We start from the raw sequence: 21,197 nt of genomic DNA, 5'->3' as shown, positions 1-21,197 counted from the left end.
TTCACTGCTCTTCTCCACCCTCTCTTCTACTCGGAAGTCTGCTTTTATGTGTAATTCATCCTTAAAAACAACTAGTTCTAACAGTATCCCTCCAAACCTCTCTATATAACAGAAAATTCTCACAGATCTTCAACACCAAACTGAAACCAAGAGGAGAAAATTAGCAGAGAATTTAGGCAATGATCAAAAGGTAAAGAAACACATTTTAGGATACTTATTAAAAGAACAGAACATGCCTGTAATCCCAGCACTTGGGAGGCTATGACAGTAGGTTCCTGAGTTCAAGGCCAGCTTGAGCTACTTAGTAAGACCCTGTCTCAGAAAACAGGAAAAGAGAAAAGAATACAATATGAACAAATTAGCTAAATGTTGTCTAAGCTAAATTTCAGTTTTTTGTTTTTTGGTTTTTCGAGACAGGGTTTCTCTGTGTAGCTTTGTGCCTTTCCTGGAATTCACTTGGTAGCCCAGGCTGGCCTCGAACTCACAGAGATCCACCTGCCTCTGCCTCCCGAGTGCTGGGATTAAAGGCGTGCGCCACTACCGCCCGGCCATAAATTTCAGTTTTTTATGAGGATACAAAATAAAAAAATAAGTAGTACCAAGAAAGCACACTTGGTAGCAGGCAAACAAGAAGGTCCGAAGGGAAGCAAGGCCAGAGCTCCAAGGGGCACTTGCCAGAGACCCAGCTCATCCCAACCCCTGCTATGTCAATCAGCTGTGGCCAATGCACACTGCAGGGCTACAGAAGACGTGGGGACAGCAGGCCTGTCTCAGAAGGACAGAAGGTAGGACAGAAGAATGAACTAGGTCCTCCACCTCACTATGCCCCAGGCACTCAGATCTGGTCTGGTCCATTTCCATTAGCAGTGGCAGCAGCTGCTGACTGCATGTCCGGAAAGGCTGAGCAAATGGAATAGGTGGTAGGGAGAAGGATGCAGAGGACAGCTGGAAAGCAAGAATGAAAGGGAGGGAGGCGAGACGGATCAAGTATAAAACAGTAGGTCCTTCTGACCTACTCTAAACCCCGACATTCTGGTCCACCTTGAGTTCCAAACTTGTTCTTGTATACCACTCTGCATTAACTTGGCACCAAGGACTTACTCTTGGAGTCTAAATGTGGCTGATGGGCTCTACTATGACAAATCTCAAAACACGCCCAGTCAGTGAACTGTGTGAGCAGCAACGGCAAACATCTGTGTGACTATATGTTCCAAAGTATTCCTCAGGAGAAAAAAGTGAGGCTTGCCATTGTTCATCCTAAAGCTCACAGGAGTCCTGAGTACAAATTATTTTTCCAAGCAGCACCTTATACATCCTTATAAACCAGATGGTTGACCCCAAATCTTTCACCTAGGAAGAAATAAATAGAAATATCATTTCAAATAAAATAGTCAAGAAGCTATCCAAGAGCAAACACCAGGGCAAAGCATGAAGAAAGCCACCAATGAAAGAGTCGGTGCAGCACACTAACCTACACCTGTGGGCTGAGCACTCAGAGGCTGAACAAGAGGGCTGGGAGTCTGAGGCCAGCCTAGGCTAGAAAGCAAGACCCTGTCTCAAGAGAACATCAAAACACACACACACACACACACACACACACACACACACACACACACACACACACACGTCTATAAACACACCATAAAACCAAGTCAGGCATGGTGGCCCACACTTGTAATCTCAGCATTTGGGAGGCAGATATAGGAAGCACAACAGCAAAAGGTTATCCTCAGCTACGTAGGGAAGCTGGAAGCCAGCCTGGGCTCATGAGACCATCCTTTTTAAAACAAAACAACCAAGCCTACCAAATAACAGCAAGAATTGGCTTAGTGTCTTTGCAGAAAACAGTGACATGAAAGTCACTCTACCAGGTCACTAATTGATACCCTCTTCAGTAAAGCAAAATACATTGTTATACAGATTCGAATCTCACATTTGACAGCAGCAAATCTCTTCTGATGTCAATTTCTTCCACTTCTGTCTTAGTGTCTTCTGCTTTTGCTGTCATAAAATATTCTGACAAAAATCACTGAGGAAGAAAGGGTTTATCTTCGCTCACAGTTCAAGCTACATGTGGTGGTTTAAATGAGAAAGGCTCAACAGGCTCATGGATTTGAATACTTGGTCACCAGAGTGGCATTATTTGAAAGGATTAGGAGATGAGGCCTTGTTGGGGAAAATGTGTCAATGGGAGTGGGCTTTGAGGTTTCAAAAAATCCATTCCAAGCCGTGTGTGTGTGTGTGTGTGTGTGTGTGTGTGTGTGTGTCCGTGTGTGTGTCCCCGTCCGTCCATCCCTCCCTCCCTGCAGGCTGAGGATCTGGATACAGAACTCTCAGCTACTTCTCCAGCACCATGTCTGCCTACATGCCACCATGCTCCCTACCATGATATCACGGACTAAACCTCCGAACTGTAAGCCAGCCCCAATTAAATGTTTTCCTTTATAAGAGTTGCTATGGTCATGGTGCCCTTTCATAACAACAGAACGCTCACTAAGACAGTATAGTTCATCATGGCAGAGAAGATAAGGCAGCAGAAGCTTGAAATAGCTGATCCTATTTCATCACAAGCAAGAAACAGAGAGAGATGAATGTGCACATGTGGGAATGTTCTTGCCCACAATTAAGACAGATCTTCACACATTCATTGACATGATCAAGATAATCCCTCATAGGCATGCCCAGAGGCCCATTTCCCAGGTGTCTCTTGATCCTGTCTAGATGACAATTAACATTAACCATCATAATTTCTAAATAAAGATGAGTGAGGCCAACATCACTGGACCACCTCAAATACTACAGTGAAAAATAAATGAGTAATGGGCAAAACCCACTGAAAAGTATTACACAGATGGCAGGACTGTTCTGATACACCACTAATAGGTCACATAAAATTCCTGGCTGGTTTCTTCCCCCCAAATTTTCCAAACTAGGGTAAAGGCACAGATATTTAGAACAGCATTCCAAATGGTCTGAGGAGGGTAATAAAATGTCTCAATGATTGTTCATGAAATCTGTGTCAGTCCCTTTTCACATAACAGAATGCTTCTTGATTACAGAACAAAATAAAACACCACATATCATTTTATAGGTACTTAGTAATTCTGAGTAGTAACAGCCATTTCAGGCCATCTCTAATGTATGCTTCATGTACTAATTCCTCACTTCATGTAAAAATACAGTTTTTCTTTTTCTTTCTTTTTCTTTTTTAAAGGCTGGGCCTCATATAGCCCAGTCGGGCCTCAACTTCCGTATGCAGCAGAGAATGATCTTGAACTTCTGATCCTCTTACCTCCACCTCTTGAGTGCTGGGATTATAGGTGTGCACCACCACATCCAGTTGTGGTACTGGGGATCAAACCCAGCACCTCACGTATGCAAGGGGAACATTCTACTGACTTAGTCATATCCCCAGCCTTCTTTGTCATTTCAAATAGAGGATTTTCCACAGCCCTAATATCTGGTACCTTGTCCAAATAAACACTTTAAAAATAGTGGCTGTTCCAACAACTTTATGAGGTAGCATGTCAGTCAAGACAGTGTGCTATGAAGCCATTTCCCAGGTTAGTTTTGAATTAAGTACGCCTTCCCACCTGGGAAAGGAGACTCAATGAGAAATTGCCTAGATTATGATGGTCTGTGGGCATGTCTGGGAGAATTACCTTGATTGCATTAACTGATTTGGAAAAAAAACATGCCCACTGTTGGTGGCACTATTTCCTAAGGAAGGGAGTTTCACGGTATTTAAGAATGGAGAAAGCATGCTGCGCATTAGCATACATGCATCAATTCTCTGCTCTCTGGTCTTGATTATGGATGTAATGTGACAAGTTCTCCCAAGCTCCTGCTGATTTAAATTCCCTGCCAGGATGGTCTGTAACCTGGAATTGTTAGCCAAATAAACTCCCTCTCTTCCTCTCTCCCTCTTCCTCTCTCTCTCTCTGTCAGAGTATTTGATCACAATGTTTAACTGTGAACACTCCATGTGCATTGGCCACTACCCTTTCAGTTCCCTGTTTAATGTTCTTTTCATGATTCAGTGGTGTTAGTTTGTATTTACTGTAAGGGCCAGTTAGTCCCAAGAATGATGACATGCATGATGTCAGGCATTAATGTTCTGCTGAATGTCAACTCCTATCTCCTAGAAGTGAATAATCTTGCTGTAGATATATTTTTCCTATATTCTAGAATACATGCAAAGTTGAGAGCTTTGTCTGTATCTTTAAAATTCAAACACACATAATGCCCTTAGGCAGCCAAATCGTATTATACGATACAAGATTTCAACATTCCGGCACACTGCCAGAGCTTAATGGCCAGCTAGACACAAAGTAAGGAAATGGGTCTGCATTAAATCTACAAATAAGTCAACAATCAATAATCCAGCATTACAGTAAAAATGATGTGCCCTTTAAATTGCTTCTAGCATCATCCTTCTAACTCTAGCTCAGCTTCAGAAACAAAACAACGATGATCAAACAAGAAGTTGTACACAACCTATCCTGCACAAGTGCAAAATTTTTCGTTTTGAACTAAAAGCTGCTTTTGGTTTACACACAAGCCTTACCATGCAACTACAGAGTAGCAATCTGAGAAATAATAGGCTGTGCTTTGCACAGTGAATTAAACTGACAGCTCAGCAAGCAGAAAACAAGAGCAAGGAGGCAGCACCTGGAGCATAACTGGATGAGCAGGTTTGGTCCTCCTGGAAAACTCTCTGCCCAAACCCAGCAGGGCTTTGCATCAAGGTTTGGTTGCCAGTTTTTCACTCAGTCAACATTATTTTATGATTAAGTTTCTTTAAAAAAAAAAAAAAAAGAGCGAGACCTACTACATCCTTTCAAAAGGTGGCACATCTGACCTGAGAAATGGCTCAGTGGGTAAGAATGCTTGCTGTGCAAGCGTGAGGACCTGAGTTCAAATCCCCAACACCCACACAAAAATCTGGGTTTGGCCATGCACACACCTGTAAGCTAGCCCTGGCTCATCCAATGTTAGGACAAAGACCGGTGGGTCTCTGGGGATTACTGGCCAACACCCTGGCTCCAGTTCAGTGAGACCCGGCCTCAAGGGAGTAAGGCTGAGAGTAATAGAGGACATCTAATGTCCTCTGGCTCCATGCATGCATAGATGTGCATGCCTATATACACATACAATTTAAATTTAAAAAAGAAAATAAGATGGTATATCTTTCTCAAAATATTTATGGTAGTAAAAACAGATGGTTTATTAAGAAAGGAACAACAGTCCTGAGAATGGAGATAGGTTAGTGAGCAGAAAAAGACTTAAAACACTTCAACTGCACACTCCACTACCTTTCCTCCTTTAAACACACCTTGAAAGTCTACTCCTTTACTTTAATTATCTTAGTCTATAAATGAAATTCAAAATCTAGGGGGCTAAGACCACAGTACAGTCAACAGACTGGAGTTAAAATCAAGTCTCTAAAGGTTTTAGGTTCCAATCTGGAGAAGGGTGTTGGCAGCAAACATCCATCCGCCTCAGTGGGTGGGTGGGAAGATTAGGGGAAGCCCAGAAAGTGCTGGCATGTGCACATAATACATGATCAATAAACCTCAGCTTTGCTACTCTGACATTAGCCACAGTAAAACAACACAGGAATTTAAACTTGCCTTTAACCTGCACTTTCCTGTACAGGGAGGAGGGTAAGAGAGAGGCAGGCAGAACTATCACATTCCTCATAACACAAGCAAATGAATATTCCTCTGCAAATGGCTTACTCCTAGTCTGTAGACGTTAAGTGCAAAACCTGAGACTAGAGGCTGGAGGACCAGCTCAGCAGTTAAGAGCACTGGCTATTCTTGCAGAGGACATGGGTTTGGTTCCCAACACATGCCAGTTCACAACGGTCTATAACTCCTGTTCCAGAGAAGTCAATACCCTCTTCTGGCCTCCACAGGCACCAGGCACACATGTGGTGCACAGACATATACCAAGAAAAACACTCATACACATAAAAGTAAATAAACCATGAATACAGTTAGAAACTTTTATAGCAACCTAACAGCAATTTTATCCCTACTCAACCTAATTTTTAAAAGCAGAGCTTGTATTTTAATGTCTTTATTTTTTTCTAATAATTCATTTTTATTGTATTTTATAAAAGTATCAGCTGAGTGTGGTGGTACACACCTTTAATTCCAGCACTTGGGAGGTAGAGACAGTTAAATCTGGATGAGTTCAAGGGTAGCCTGGTCTACACAGAGTTCCAGATCAGCCGAGGCTACATAATGAGACCCTGTCTCAAAACAAACAAACAATCGTTTCTAAATTTGAGATAAATCAGGAGTGGGGGGATGATCTGGCTTGAGAAGCATTGGTTAAATAAAAAGCAGCTTTGAATTACTAATGGCTACCATATCTCTTCAACACTAAGACATCTAGGACAGCTTGGGTCTCATCATAGAACCAAATGTCATTATAAATGCTCATAAACCTTCAAGGTCCACCAGGCCCTGCTCATTCAGAGGCCAGCCCTGCTGTGAGAGCTTGACATACACTGAGTATGGGAGTGTCTAACAGAGGAGAGAATGTTCAGAGAACAGCACGGCCATGTACTCTCGTTCCTTGAGGAAATTAAGTATAGCATAAACTCATAAATTAAGTAGATCATAAACATATGGTGGTCTGCCTTCTTTAAGATAGCAACAGCATTTTTAAAAGCAATAAGAGGAATGCATCTCTCATATCCTCTTGCTCATGCCATTCCAAGAAATAAACCAAATTAGGCAATAATAATAGAACTTAGTCAGCAAATCTACAGTCCCACTTAAGAGTCCTTTGACTTGAACCACCACCCCCCCCCCCACTTCCCGCCCCTTGTTTTAGAAATTAAACCAACAGTCCAGCCCTGGCTGTAATATATTTAGGAGACAAGGGCTCTTTCTGCAACATGTCTTGGCAGCTGCTGCCATGCTTTAAGTGCCTCAGGGTTCTGAAAAGCACCAGCAGGCTTCTGCTGACTGCACCTCAGTTTCACAGAACGTCCTCTAGGATAACTAAAGTGGCTCATGGGCCTGTGCCGGTCCTGTGACAGCTGCAGGCCACATCTGTCAAAATGAAGGGCCATGTTTGGCATGACTGAAGCAACCTGCCCTTAAACAAGGCTGAGTGTCTGCACACCTTAAGCCCAGGATGGAAGCTGGGCATCTGTGAAGCAGAAACATGCTTTAATCAGCAGCAGCACACCTGGTTCTGGAGCCAGAGCATGCTGTGCTTCCACTCAGCCTCATCTTCTCACCAAACAAACAAAGAAAAGCCTCTGCAGCTGGAGCTCCTCTCCACTCTTCACACGGTAGGCAGGTGGGGGCACTAGTGACCTAGGCCCCAAGTTTTCTAATTTTAGTGGCAGACTTTGCAACTGCCGTCGGCCAAACAAAGGCACCACATCAGGCTACAACCTGAAAAGCTCTGAATCAAACATTCCCAAATGGAAATAAGATCGATCACAGAGCACAGTAGTAGCAGACCAGAATGGTACACAGGGTCAAGGGCTGCCATCTGAAAAGTGCTGCCAATGCCTGACAAGGCTTTAATTCAAATCATATCCACTCCAGTGTCAAGCAGTTGAGAAGATAAAAGGACATGCCCATTTCTGATTTTGGAACCAAGGCATTTAAAGATGCTAGGCTGGAGATGACAACTTGTGTTCCCCAGCTCCAGAGAGCAGGTGCATCAAGGGCTATGGACAGGTTAAGAGGCTAATGAAGGAGGAAGAGAGGCTTCAGTGCCAGTTCAAAGGCACAGCCTGGCCACTGTCTGCCCTGCTCTATTCAGATGTTAGATAAATATTTTATCTGTGAGCTTGTTCCAAAATATTCTAGCAGAGCTATTCCAACTTCTTTCTTCTTTAAGGTAGTAATTGATATTCTCCTGCTCACTACAGGATATAAGAAAGCCCTGTGAAGACAAAACAGCCTGTCATTTCCTGCTTGCTCAGAATACATTCAGCAGCCATTTGCTTGCCTGCTCTGAAAGCCTAGCATTCAGAAGCTAGTGTGAATGGATAAATAAAAGAACTGAAATTTTATATCCCTGGCTTACAGAAAAGCAGTTTTCACATTTTCTACAAACCCAGTTTGACTTCAAAGGTTACAGTCTTTAATTCCATTCACCGAATAATGTAATTGTACTCTGCCACCAAACCACAATGCCTGCCTTTTCTCTGATCACAAGCAGGCAGAAAAACAAAATCACTTCAGTTCTCACCATGATAGTATTAGTATTCTTAACTACAAACACAAAATAGGATACACACTAGCCTGTCTCTGTGAAGACAATTTTTACAAGTTTTGCCAACTGTGAGACAGACACTGGGTCAAGGTTCAGTGTCAAGGACAGCAACAATGTTTGAACAGTGTGAGCGTGGAAGCCACTATGTTCACACAGGGAACAAGGCCTGGCCTAACTTCTGTCCCTGAAGCAGAGCTGGGCAGAGAGAGATAAAAGCTTTGTTAAACGCAGCTCAGATGCCGTGCCCACATCTTGGCCTAAAATATACCTGGTATACCAGAAAAGGATTTCTCTCCAACTAATAGACCCCAAATACTGCTCACTTAGACTCATCTGTTAGTGGGCCTAAAAGCAGTAACTACAGGCTACATCAGGACCAGGAAAGGCAGCTGTTTCAAACTAGGAAAAGACAAGGTTCAATGTCCAGTAAAGTCCTCTACGGGGCTGGGAGGTGGCTCAGTGGTTAAAAGCACTGGCTGCTCTTGCAGAGGACCAGTATTCAGTTCCCAGCACCCACATGGCAGCTCACAACCATCCTTAACTCCTGTTCCAAGGGACCTGATGCCCTCTTCTGGCTCTGTGTACATGGTGCACAAACATACATACAGGCAAAATATTCATACCCATAACATTTTTTTAAACCTCCTTAAACAACCTTAAAAGAAAGGTTACCATGAACTTCCCATAGATTCCTTATAGTTGGGAGAAATATAGTAAAAAAAAAAAAAAAAAAAGATTAATAAACACAAATGCTTAACTAAAAACTTCCAACTACAGAGTACATGAAATAGCTTTATGTTTTCCTATTACATGAAAATATGTAGAGAATAAAAAGTCCTATTTCTTCAGTCTACAGTCCATCAATTCAAAGTTTCCAATCACTTAGTTCACTTTAGATCACCATTTGGTGCAGAGAAACCTGCTCAAGCACATGAAGCATAGAAGAGCAAGACAGAAGTTAGGTGTTTGCCTACTCAAACCATCTCTCAGGATGCAGAGCAAATGGTCAGCATGCAAATGGATGTAAACCTAATGAATGAACCTCATCTGTCTGTAAGCTTCCTACCAAGCTCTGTTAGACCTTCGCTTTAGATGAAAAGCAAAGAAAACTCATTTTTTTAAAAACAGTTCTAGAACCAGGTGTGGTGGAACACGCTTTAAACCCAGCACTGGGAGGCAGAGGGTGACTTGTTTTAAGAGTAAGCTCCAGGATAGCCGAAGCTATACAGTGAGACTCTTGCAAAAAAAAAAAAAAAAAAAAAAAAAAAAAAAAAAAAAGAGTCCTAGAGCCTGGCATACTGGATCACAACTTAGTCCCAGTAAGCAGAAGAAGGAAGATTTTAAGGCCAGCCTGGTGCACACAGCAAGTCTGTATCTAAAAACAATACCAACCACATACTCCCACAAATAAAGTAAAAGCAGTGCAGTAGTCCCAGTACTGAGGTCTGGTTTGCCCACTCCGACTGTACTTGCCCTCAACTAATTCAGACTAGAAGACGTTTCCAGCTGTTCTTCTTTTACAGAATTAATATTTACCCAGTAATGTTCCCAAAGAGCTGCTACTCATCATGCCAATCATTCTGGCAAATCCAACACTATCTCCAGCAAACTGCACAGGATTTCTGCAACCTGTTCCAAACACACAATGAGTGAGCACCACAGCTTCTTGTCCTCTTTCATTTTTTATATAGCTGTGTTTAGATGATACTGTCTCTTTCTCAAGATAGAAAATCCAAAGACAAACTGAAAATAACAATTTGGATGATAAGGGGTTACAGCACTGATTTTTTAAACTCACAAAGACATTCAGTTTCTCTTCTTACTGTTTAAAAAATAAACTGAGTGGTCTGAGCATACTCTACATTTCCAAGAACAGAAAAAGAAGGAAAACAGTGAATATTTTATCATAAATACAGTGTGGTAAGCAAATGGCTTAACAAGCATCTCAACACCAATGCTGTACATGTGACATATCAGCTTTCCTGACTTAATTTTTCTCATGATAATGTATCCTTTACTTAATACTTGCTTCCCCCTTTACTCTTATAAAACATAATCTGCTAATTAAGGCAGATTATGAAGTTGGAGGCCAGCATGGGCTACATAGTAGTACCAGGAGACCAAAGGCTACATTGCTTCTTTACCCTATGAAGTAAAGAAGTAGAGAGCTTTCTGGTCTCATGCGTTATAAGCAGCAGACTGTTTATAACTGAAAAGGTCTGGACTGACATTTTTCTAACACAATATTGTTTGGTGACCTGTTTGGATAGAACTCGTGGCACTGAACTTGGGAATCGAGATGTGTGTGGTCAGCCTCACTTCCTAAAGGCCCCAAGAGAAAACTGAGGATGCACTGGCCTTGTTGGCCTAGTCATGAGGACAGCTAGCTCTAAGTGCCCACTCCAGTACTCTCTATGGAGTTCAGCTGAAGATGTTTCATGATTTTGAGTGAAAGATTGAACATTTCTGGGTTTGGGGATTTAGCTCAGTGGTAGAGCGCTTGCCTAGCAAGTGCAAGGCCCTGGGTTAGGTCCTCAACTCAAAAAAAAAAAGATTGAACATTTCTGGCACATACCGGGTTGAAGAATGTTCCCAGAAAGAAATGTTCAAAACTTAACCCTGAGAACTTGTAAACATAATCTTCCTTGTAAATGTGACTAAGGATCTCGATATGAAATCGTCCAATGAATGCACCTGCCTTTCCTTTTTACAACAGTGCTTTAAGATGGATCATCTGAACTGACATGGTAATTTCACTCTGAACACCAGGAAGAACCTATAAAGGCAGAGTGGGATAATAAGATGCTGCCACAAACCAAGAAATGAGAAACCACCAAAACCTGGAGGAGGGCTTCTCCCCTAGAGCTCTGGACAATAGTGCCAACATTTGATTTCAAATTTCAGAACTCAAAAATGTAAAAGAATAAACTCCCATTGTCCTAGGGCACCTATTAATATTAGTTTCTGGTAATTAGGTGCAATTATTGAAATGTTGATTTAATGCCATTTAGAAATATTACAGCTTTAACACTGGGAAATGTAGCTCCCATTTTTATGGCCTGAACAGGCTATCTCTGCATAGCCTTACTGAATTATACATGCAATGTAGTGAAAAGCTCAGAATACAACTATGTGAAACCAATGTAAATTACTGTTATTATATGATCCATGAGATGTGTTCAAATCATGGTGAAGACATGCAATCTGTCCATCCGTCCCCGTCCCCCGCCCCCCCCCCCCGTTTTTTTTTTTTTTTTTTTGGTCAAGACTGAAGAGCAAGTGGATCTCTGTAAATCTCGTGCCCATGTACTACAAAGTCACTTTGACTAGTCCAGTATAGTCAATTCAGCAGTTATGTCCTAGTACATTATTGCTCTTACACAAATTTGTATAGGCCTTCTTTATGATTGTTTCCAAAAAATAAAATCAATAAACATTTTCAAAAATTCTATTAAGTATCATTCATATTTATATTTAAGTGGTTTCTAAGACATATTTCCGTTGCTGGCCACAGCAACTTTTTAAAAATGTATTCTCAATGCATGCCAGCATCATTGATTAGGACAAACAAAACAGTAGAAACAAAACCCATATTAATTTCAAGCTCCATTAGAAACAGAAGGAAACAGAAAGAGACAGTATGCACATGGAAACATGCCCTCTGAGCTTATAAGACAGCAAACAACAAGCAGTGAGGTCCTGACCAGCATCTGTCAGAGACTGTGCCAGCCCTTCCTTTCACGACAGTGTATTCAGGATCTTAGAAACACATGCGACAGTTCTACTCTAATATTTGGCCTTCGGGGTTATGGTATAGTACATTCTTGTCTAAAAAAATTCACCATTTTAAATACAAAAGTTCATATAATCAATACAAAAGTCAATCAAGCAGGATGTAGTAACTCACTCTTGTAATTCTATCAGGTGTATGATATGTGAATGGAAAACAGACAGACCATCAGCTGTACTTCTAAACCAAGCAACTGAGGATGTCCAATTCAACTCCTACCCACAACCGAAACAGACCAGAAGAAGAGAGAAAGGAGAACCACTCAACACTAATAGTGGCACTACATTAATCAGGCTCCAACATGTAAGCTGGACCTACATAAAGTGTGAGCACAAATCAGTGGTTCTCAACCTTCCTAATGCTGCAACTCTTTAACACAGTTCCTCATGTTGTGGTGACCCCGACCATAAAATTATTTTTTTTTGCTCCTTTATAAATATAATATTGCTACTGTTAAGAATTGTAATGTAAACATCTGATATGTGACCCTGTGAAAGGGACATTTGACATGCCCCCCAAAAAAAGGTTGGAACAACCCACAGGTTGAGATCAATTGAGCCACATTATCGTAATTAAAACCATCAATTTGCTGTGGGCAAACACACTAGAACATACACACAATGGTCTTGGAGTAATTATTTTGTATTTTAAAGCTATTATGGTAAAGTCCAAATAAGAGGGGAAGTTCTAAAACCTAAAGCTACTTTAAAGTTCAAAGATTTTCCTTACAAAAGACTAAAACTCACAGCAATAATCATTCCAAATTAAGAAATTCTGACTTATTATTATCTGACAAAAAAATGACTGAGCATACATTGCTAGGAAACCATCTAAAGGGTGCTGAAGGAGGATGTTCTTACATTAAGCAAATGGTTGGAAGAGATAATAACTCTTAACCCTACAGCCAGAACCAGTTCCCAAAATATATGTTGATTATTCATAGTATTTGAGTTCTGTCCCATTCATGCCATGTCATCAATGTTAAAAGCATTATCACAGAAATCCAGCAGTTGCACTTGAGATTAGGTAATGTTTGTTATAAAAGCAAAATAAAATAAAAACCTCTGTGTTTTCCTATTTGGGGAACATATCAATAATGGAAGAAATCATGAATATCTGTCAGGGACAAGGACAGAATCTCTAGTTAGTGGAAAAATACAGACCCCTGATAAGACAGGGAACTAGATCATCTTACAGTCGGGTTGCCTAGCAACAGGACATTGAGTCAGAGCCCTTGACCCTTTCACCCTGTAAACATCCTATACAAACATCCTGTTAGCTTGCCCCACCTTATGCAGATGACAGCTTCTTGCTCCCCCGACCCTGCAGGAACTATATAAACCCTTCTGGAAGAAAATAAAGTTGCACCTTGATCAGAATCTAGACTTGGTGTGTTTTCCTTTGTATCTCCTGTCCCTACATTCCCTCCTTAGGGTGGTCGAGAACCTGTTGTAGCCCTGCAGGTGGGGCAAATATCAATGATTTCTAGTCTGCCCTCAAAAGTATAGGTTTTCAAATTAGATTAAATTCAGAAATGTAGTCATCAGATGAACTATCATAGGTCTTCAACAGGTTTAGGGATACAGTACCAATTAAGCCCAGCCCATAGAGCACACAATTACCACCCATTTCTTCCTGGACCTGCCTTTGTGGGACCTGAATCCCTTTTATTTCAAAGGAAATCAAGGTTGGCGGTGGCCTAGTCCCCACTACTCAGGAGGGGGGATCATGATCACTTGAGGCCAGACCATACAGGAGTGGGTCCCAGCGAGCAAACACACAAAAACAGGAACAGGTAAACCAATGCAAACAGCACGGCACTCCATGCTGTGCTTTCATTCCTACACCAAACAAACTATGAGGTTTCTCCTTAACAAGTTTACAGCAGTTTCTGATTAGATTAAAACAGCAATCAGCAGTAGTGGCATGTCGGGCTCAATGAGATTGGGGTGCTCTATTAGGCCATTTCCTGGTATCACTAATGCAGCCAAATACTTCCTGGAAATCACTGAGTTGATTTCAGTAAATAGCACTTTAAGTTCCAATACAAGCAAGATGCAAAAAGAAATGTGAACAAATAGTAAAGTTATCTGAGATCCAGCAGAGCAAGCAAGAGAAACCTAACGACTCCTGTCTCTGTGCCTTGGATTAAGCCCAAGTCAGGAAGTGAAATCTGTTCTCAGAACCAGAATTATCTAAAAAGTACAGGTTGGAATTGCTTTCTTAAATTTAGCCACAAAGAGCACTCTGAAAACAACCCAACGGTCCCCCTCTGTATCTCCAAACCTGAGTCTCCTGTTCTTTTAGTAGCTGGGTAAGCAGAAAATTAATGAAGAAAGTGGCAGTCTTAACTCAATTGGTGAAGAAAGGGCCAAGCCTACAGCCTGGGTACATGCTCCAGGCTGCACCTGCAGCTGGCAGCTCTTACCTGAATGTCTGTGTCCTTCACAGGCTCAAGAGGTTCAAAAGTGGTTGCTGCACTCAGACTCTCCAATCTCTGGGAGATGTGGGATATGTCAAGTCCCCGTGACCCAAGAAGAACTGATCTATATGGGGGTGTAGGGCAGGAAGACAAAGAGGGAAAGTAGTATTAGATGTGTAACACATGCCATAAAATACTAGAGTTGTTTTCATTCAAAACCTCCTATCTTGGAGTAGAGGAAGAGACCAGAGCAAATGGTAGAGCACCTGACTGGAACACTTCCATCTTCTGGCCGGGTGCTTCTGTGTGCCTGATTTCTTACCTGCCCATAAAGTTCTACAAACTGAAACAACAGACACACACTGCATTTGGGAGTAAGATATCCAAGTTTTGGTAATGACTGAATTAGAGGGAGCACCTCATTACAGAAGGGAACAATACCAACACCATAGTCAGCTCCAAACACTTTCAGGAACCCCTTGAGGTAGATTAATTATTCACTCCTGTTTTGGAGATGGGAAGCTAAGGCATAAAAAGATTAACCAACTTGTCCAAAGTTACAGAAGGATTGCCAGGATATGGTAGACACAAGTAATCCATCCTAGATCTAGAATACAAACTCTTCACCACCACTCCACATTTAACAGCTTCTGAAACAAAGCCTCAAGGGGCATTTTAACCCAGGAGTACCCAGGTCCAAACGTTAAACTGTCCGGGGCAGCAGATAGCTTGTTCAGGGGTAGTCAAAACAATCAAAGGCTAGTTCTGCATGGCTTGTCTTCAAAATGCAGGTACCATGCCACTACACCTCCAAATTCCCTCTCTGCTCAGCCAAGAATACAGCAGGCTGCTTTCTGAACAATAAAAGTTTCTGAAGAGAAATGGGAATATAGTCAACTTCATTTCTCCTCTCTAGGCAACAAAACGATGAACAAATTTAAAATATAAAATAAATAGATAGTCCAGTATAAAACTGTACATCAGTTAGAAAGGCTAAACCAAACTACAAGCTCAAGACTAGTCTGGACTATAAAGAGCCCTTCTCTCAAAAATCAAAACAAGAAACATATCTTGACTAGTATCTAAAGCTCTTTGAAAGAAAGAGACGTGGGCAAGTTAGGTCAGCTTTTCTGTTGAGATTTATTTTTATTTTTATTCACTGATGTGTGAAAGAATGCCATGTGTACATCAGTGCCCATGAAGGTCATTGGATCTACTGGAACTGGATTCACAGGCCCCTTGACATGGGTGCTGGGAAGCAAACTCAGGTCCTCTAGAGGGGTAAGCAGTGCTTTTAACCTCTAAGTCATCTTTCCAGCCTGCTGTGGAATAATCTTTCTGTACATCGTGAATATGTATTGCTCTCATTGTTAATAAAAAGCTGATTGGCCAATAGCTGGGCAGGAAGAGATTGGGCAAGACAGCCTGACACAGAGAAAATGCTAGGAGGAAGAAAGGTGGAGTCAGAGGAGTCACCAGCAGATGCAGGGAGAAGCAAGATGAGCAAGCCATACTGAAAGAAGGTACTGAGCCAGCAGGTGGTGGCACACGCCTTTAATCCCAGCACTCAGGAGGCAGAGGCAGGCGGATGTCTGTGAGTTCAAGGCCAGCCTGGTCTCCAAAGCGAGTTCCAGGAAAGGTGCAAAGCTACACAGAGAAACCCTGTCTCGAAAAAACCAAAAAGAAAAAAGGTACCGAGCCATGTGGCAAAGCACAGACAAGAAATATGGGTTAATTTAAGTATGGGTAAGAGTTATCTAGTGACAAGCCTGAGCTATTGGCTGAGCATTTATAATTAAGTCTTCATGGGAGTGACTCCCAGGACAGGAAAACTACCTACACCAGCCCCCTTTTTTGTATGTATGTTTTTGTTTTTGGAAGTCTTGTCTTTGTGCCTTTCAACTCAAGAAACAGAAAGTGTGCCTACATGCCTAACTAACTAGTTAGGTTATTTAGATCACCATTTTTTGTATTGTGATTTGGTGACTCCAAAATGTCACCAACAAAGTTGGTTTCACCTTGAGTAAGAGGCTAGAAAGCCAGACCAAATGAGACCCAAGATGATGATGATGGAGATGGAGGAGGAGCAAAGGAGGCTGCTGCCACTAAGGCATTTGGGAGCACACTTAATACCTATGAGTGTAAGTGAAGACTTTCAATCACAATCTAACAGCTTTCTCAAAGAAGAAAAAGGGCTCCTCTATGCTTAGCAGTATTCTGGTAAATATGATGGAATAAATTGTGCTTATTCAGACAGCTCCTCCCTGTAGATTCTTAATTGCTTTGGGTCAACTAGGACAACATCCCTGGGGCATCCCTTCTAAGAGAACATATCTGACAGGCAGCCCACCTCTCTCCTAACAAGCCTTAATAATTACCTTCTACAGTGCTTATCACCTGGCTGATTATCAGGATCACCTACACAAACCTCTTCTCAAAGACCTATTTTGATTACTGTCGGGCAAAGAAGAACATTAGTATAATGTTCTCCCTCCTTTCACAACAGCTCTACTGATATGAATTTGCTTACCACAAAACCCATCAGTTACAGTGTACATACAATTCAGTAATTTTAATATATTTGTACAGAAGCATATAATCATCACCATCAGCAATTTTAGAATATTTTCATCATCCCCAAAAGAAAGCCCTATCATGAGAAATGTCTCCCTTTTCCCCTTATGAGATCTTGTCAATGCATATAAATGGAATAATACAAGTCTTTTGTGAGTGGTGTCTTCCTCTTAGTGTAATGCTTTTGAGGGTCATCTATCTGGGGTGGATATTAAGAATTAATCGTAGCCGGGCGGTGGTGGCGCACGCCTTTAATCCCAGCACTTGGGAGGCAGAGCCAGGCGGATCGCTGTGAGTTTGAGGCCAGCCTGGGCTACCAAGTGAGTTCCAGGAAAGGCGCAAAACTACGCAGAGAAACCCTGTCTCAAAAAACCAAAAGAATTAATCGTATTTTATACCATACCCCATTTTATGTATCCATTAATCAATCAGTGGGCGGGCATTGAGCTGCTCCTAAGGTTTTCACTCTTGTGAAAAATGTTGCCAAGAACACCTATACACAGGTTTTGCAAGAATGTTTACATTTCTCTTGGATATATACATTGGAGCAGAGCTGCGAGGTTAAATCAGAATTCTGTTCAGTCTTGTGAAGAGCAGAGACCATTTTCCAAAGCAGCCACATCATTTTGTAACCTACCAGCATACATAATTCCCACATCCTCACCAATACTTCCTTTATGATTATGCTATCCTAGTCAGTCTCTCTTTTCTGGCTGTTATTTAAAAAAATGGTTAAAATACAAAATTGAATAATGAATTTCGGGGTTGCAGATTTAGCTCAGTGGTAGAGCACTTGCCTAGCAAGCACAATGTCCTGGGATCAATCATCAGCTCCAAAAAAAATTGAATTTCACCAGGTGGTGGTAGTGCACGCCTTTAATCCCGGCACTCGGGAGGCAGAGCCAGGTAGATCTCTGAGTTTGAGGCCACCCTGGTCTACAGAGCAAGATCCAGGACAGGCACCAAAACTACACAGAGAAACCTTGTTCGAAAAAAAAAAAATTGAATTTCTTAGTACCTGTCACTCAGTTTTAACAACCCACAGGGCATGATCAATCCTATCCCACCTGCCCCACCTATTTTCCACTACCAGATTATTTTGAAATAGATTATGGTAGATTGAAGATATTTTCTAACTGTTTCATAATTTGAAGATTTGCGTTCATCTGAATGAGTACCAAGTAAGATCTTGTGGATGACTGGTATGCTTTCTAAATCTTTTTTCCTTTATAGGTTTTCCTTCCATCTTATTTTTTTCCTTCTAATTTCTTTGTGGAAGAGTTTGGACGTGCCTTATAAAACAATGTAACTCAGACTTAATTATACATATGAATCACCTGACTTCTTAAAATGCTGGTTTTGAATCAACAGCTCTGGGATAGAGCTTGACATTCACTTCAAAACCTTGTAGTTGACACTTAGGTTATTGATACAGAGTACACTCAGAGCAGCAAAGATAAATTCTGAGTAGATGCAGGCACCATTATGTTGTTGTGGTATCTGTTCTGGTCACACTTCCATTAGGAGGTACGGAATATCTGTGGACACTGATGCCCACTGCTGAGACTCAGCTGTGCTTATACCTTAAACAGTGGCGCTCTATTTCTACCTTTACAAATAGTAAATAGTGAGCTGGTTATCTAGTGTCCTTCAACATGACTGATTTTTATTTTAGTATCAATATAAACGGATAAACTAAAACACATTTAATATGTTTCAACCTACTACATTTTAAAGTTTTTTTTAAAGATTTATTTCTAGTTTATATGTATGAGTGTTTGTCTGCATGTATGTCTGTGTACCACATGTGTACATACATGATGCCACGGAGGCCAGAAGAGAGTGTCAGATCCCCTGGAACTAGAGTTACAGATGGTTGTGAATTGCTGCCATGTGGGTGCTGGGTCCTCTGAAGAGCAGCCAGTTGCTCTTAATGCTGAGCCATCTCTCCAACCTCCTAATGTATGTCTTATTCTTCAGATGTTCAAATTGTCTCACCATTGGCCAGTAGAAGCCTCTTCAAGTTTATTTCAAAGTTTTAAAGTTTGATTTGATTTTACTGTGTTGTTGTATGGTGGGAGTGTTTTGGGGCTTATGGTGTTGGGGATATACCCAGAACCTTACATACATTAAACCACTACTCACATGTATGAATAAGTACTGCCTTCTGAGTTCTTTCTGAAATGACTCCAGTAAGTCTTTATAACTTTGCCACCTGACATGGCAAGATGTTTCATGTATGTCTTAAACAGAGACCAAGGATCAGCTAACTCTACAAAGAGCCCTAGTTACCTTTAAAGGACTTTATAGATAATTCTCTGGGCAACCAGGATTGTGTATTGCTGCTAGGCCTCTTCAACAGCAGAGCTAGAAATGGAGTTTTTGGTTTTGCTGAGATAAATTACAACATAAATTAATATTATTGCTTTCAATTCAAATTCAAGAACACTGAATTGTAGGTTTACTTTAGATGTTCTAACTGTATCTCCTCTTCCCATCTCAAAAGGCTCACCACTACAACTGCTAATGTGTTTTGGCCTACCCAGGAGCTATGCTCCTATGCTCTGCCTGCCTGCTGTCAGGCACCCTGACATGATAGTTACAAACTAACCCTCTGAAACTATAAGCAAGTCCACATTAAACAGTTCCTTTTAATAATTTGCCTTGGTCATGGTGTCTGCTCACAGCAATAGTAACCCTAGCTAAGACACCAATCAATCCACATCCCACATTCCAATCATCTCCTTCATCAGATTCTCACAGGTGATCAGAGTCTGGGTCACAATCTTCTTTCCTAACCAGGCCAAGGTCAGGAACCAGATAACTAGAGACAGTCCCTGTACCACAGCCTACTAATACTCCCCACACTAACCAATTCTAATCATATTTACCCTGCTCTTCTACAGAAACCACAATGAAAGTCCCTGCCCTTGCTCCAGCTGCCTCTTGATTAGGCTTGTGCTATAATCCCAAAAAACACAATCCTATACAACCATAACCCTGAATGTCAAAATCTCAAAGGATCAAAATACCAAAAATATAATTCTGGGAAAATTAATTTAAAGAACATAAAAGAGATTCATTGGAGTCAGGTATAATGACACAGAGGTACACACCTGTAATCTTAGCATTTGGGAGGTAGAGGTTCAGGGTAATCTCCTTTCACAGAGCTTGAGGTCAGCTTGGGCTACATGAGACCGTGTTTCAAAATAACAACCACAAAAGTCATTTATTTGCGTGCGTGCGTGCGTGCGTGCGTGCGTGTGTGTGTGTGTGTGTGTGTGTTGAACCCAGGGGTTTTTATTGCTGTTTTGTTTGTTTGAGACAGGTTGCTGTTTGTTTCATTCAGCCCTGGATGTCCTGGAGTGTTTCTGCTGGGACTATAGGTGTGCACTACCACACCCAGCTAATTTCTCTTTTAAAAGAGGGGTTATTTGAGAAACATATAACAGCATGAGAATATTTCATGGGTGACTTTATAAAACATTATGAATAATAAACATTATTCAAATGTAAACAAATATACTACAACTGTATGGTGGCATGATAAGAATGGACCCCCCATAGGCTCATATATTTGAATGCTTAGTCATCAGGAAATGGCACTATTTGAGAAGGATTAGGAGGTGTGGCCTTGTTGGAGGAAGTGTGTCACTGAGGGTGGGCTTTGAGGTTTCCAAAACTCATGCCAAACCCAGTCTCTCCCTCTGCATGCCTGCAGATAAGGATGTAAAGCTGTCAACTGCTTTTCCAGTAACACATTTTCCCCATTATGATGATAAGGGACTAAGCCTCTGAAGCTGTAAGCAAGCCTCCAATTAAAATCTTTCTTTTCTAAAAGTTGCCTTGGTCAGGTGTGGAAGCACACACCTTGAATCTCAGCACTCCGGAGGCAGAGGCAGGAGGATCTCTAAGTTCAAGACCAGCCTTGTCTACAAAAGGAGTTCCAGGACAACCAGAGCTACACTGAGAAACCCTGTATTGGGGAAAGGAGTTGCCTTGGTCATGGTGTCATGACTAAGACAAAATGTAAGAACAAAAGTTATAGACAAAATCATATTCATAAATAAATATGTCAAAAAGGCAAAATGTGGGTTGGAGAGATAGCTCAGTGGTTAAGAGCACTGTTTGCTCTTCCAGAGGACCCATGTTCAATTC

General features: G+C 41.4%; 1 protein-coding gene across 1 annotated transcript in view; it reads right to left on the bottom strand.

Annotated features, from left to right (window-relative positions):
- Nucleotides 1-21,197, bottom strand: part of Nup93 (nucleoporin 93) — a 114,087-nt gene that overhangs the window by 66,684 nt on the left and 26,206 nt on the right. Inside the window, exon 3 of the mRNA XM_028871471.2 lies at nucleotides 14,472-14,589. Within this exon, the coding sequence (XP_028727304.1) occupies nucleotides 14,472-14,589 (118 nt within the window). The remainder of the gene's footprint in view (nucleotides 1-14,471; nucleotides 14,590-21,197) is intronic.

The sequence above is a fragment of the Peromyscus leucopus genome, chromosome 5 (genome assembly GCF_004664715.2).
Source record: "Peromyscus leucopus breed LL Stock chromosome 5, UCI_PerLeu_2.1, whole genome shotgun sequence".
Lineage (NCBI taxonomy): Eukaryota > Metazoa > Chordata > Mammalia > Rodentia > Cricetidae > Peromyscus > Peromyscus leucopus.
The sequence above is the reverse complement of the archived record's forward strand: the minus strand, read 5'-3'. Positions and strand labels throughout refer to the sequence as shown.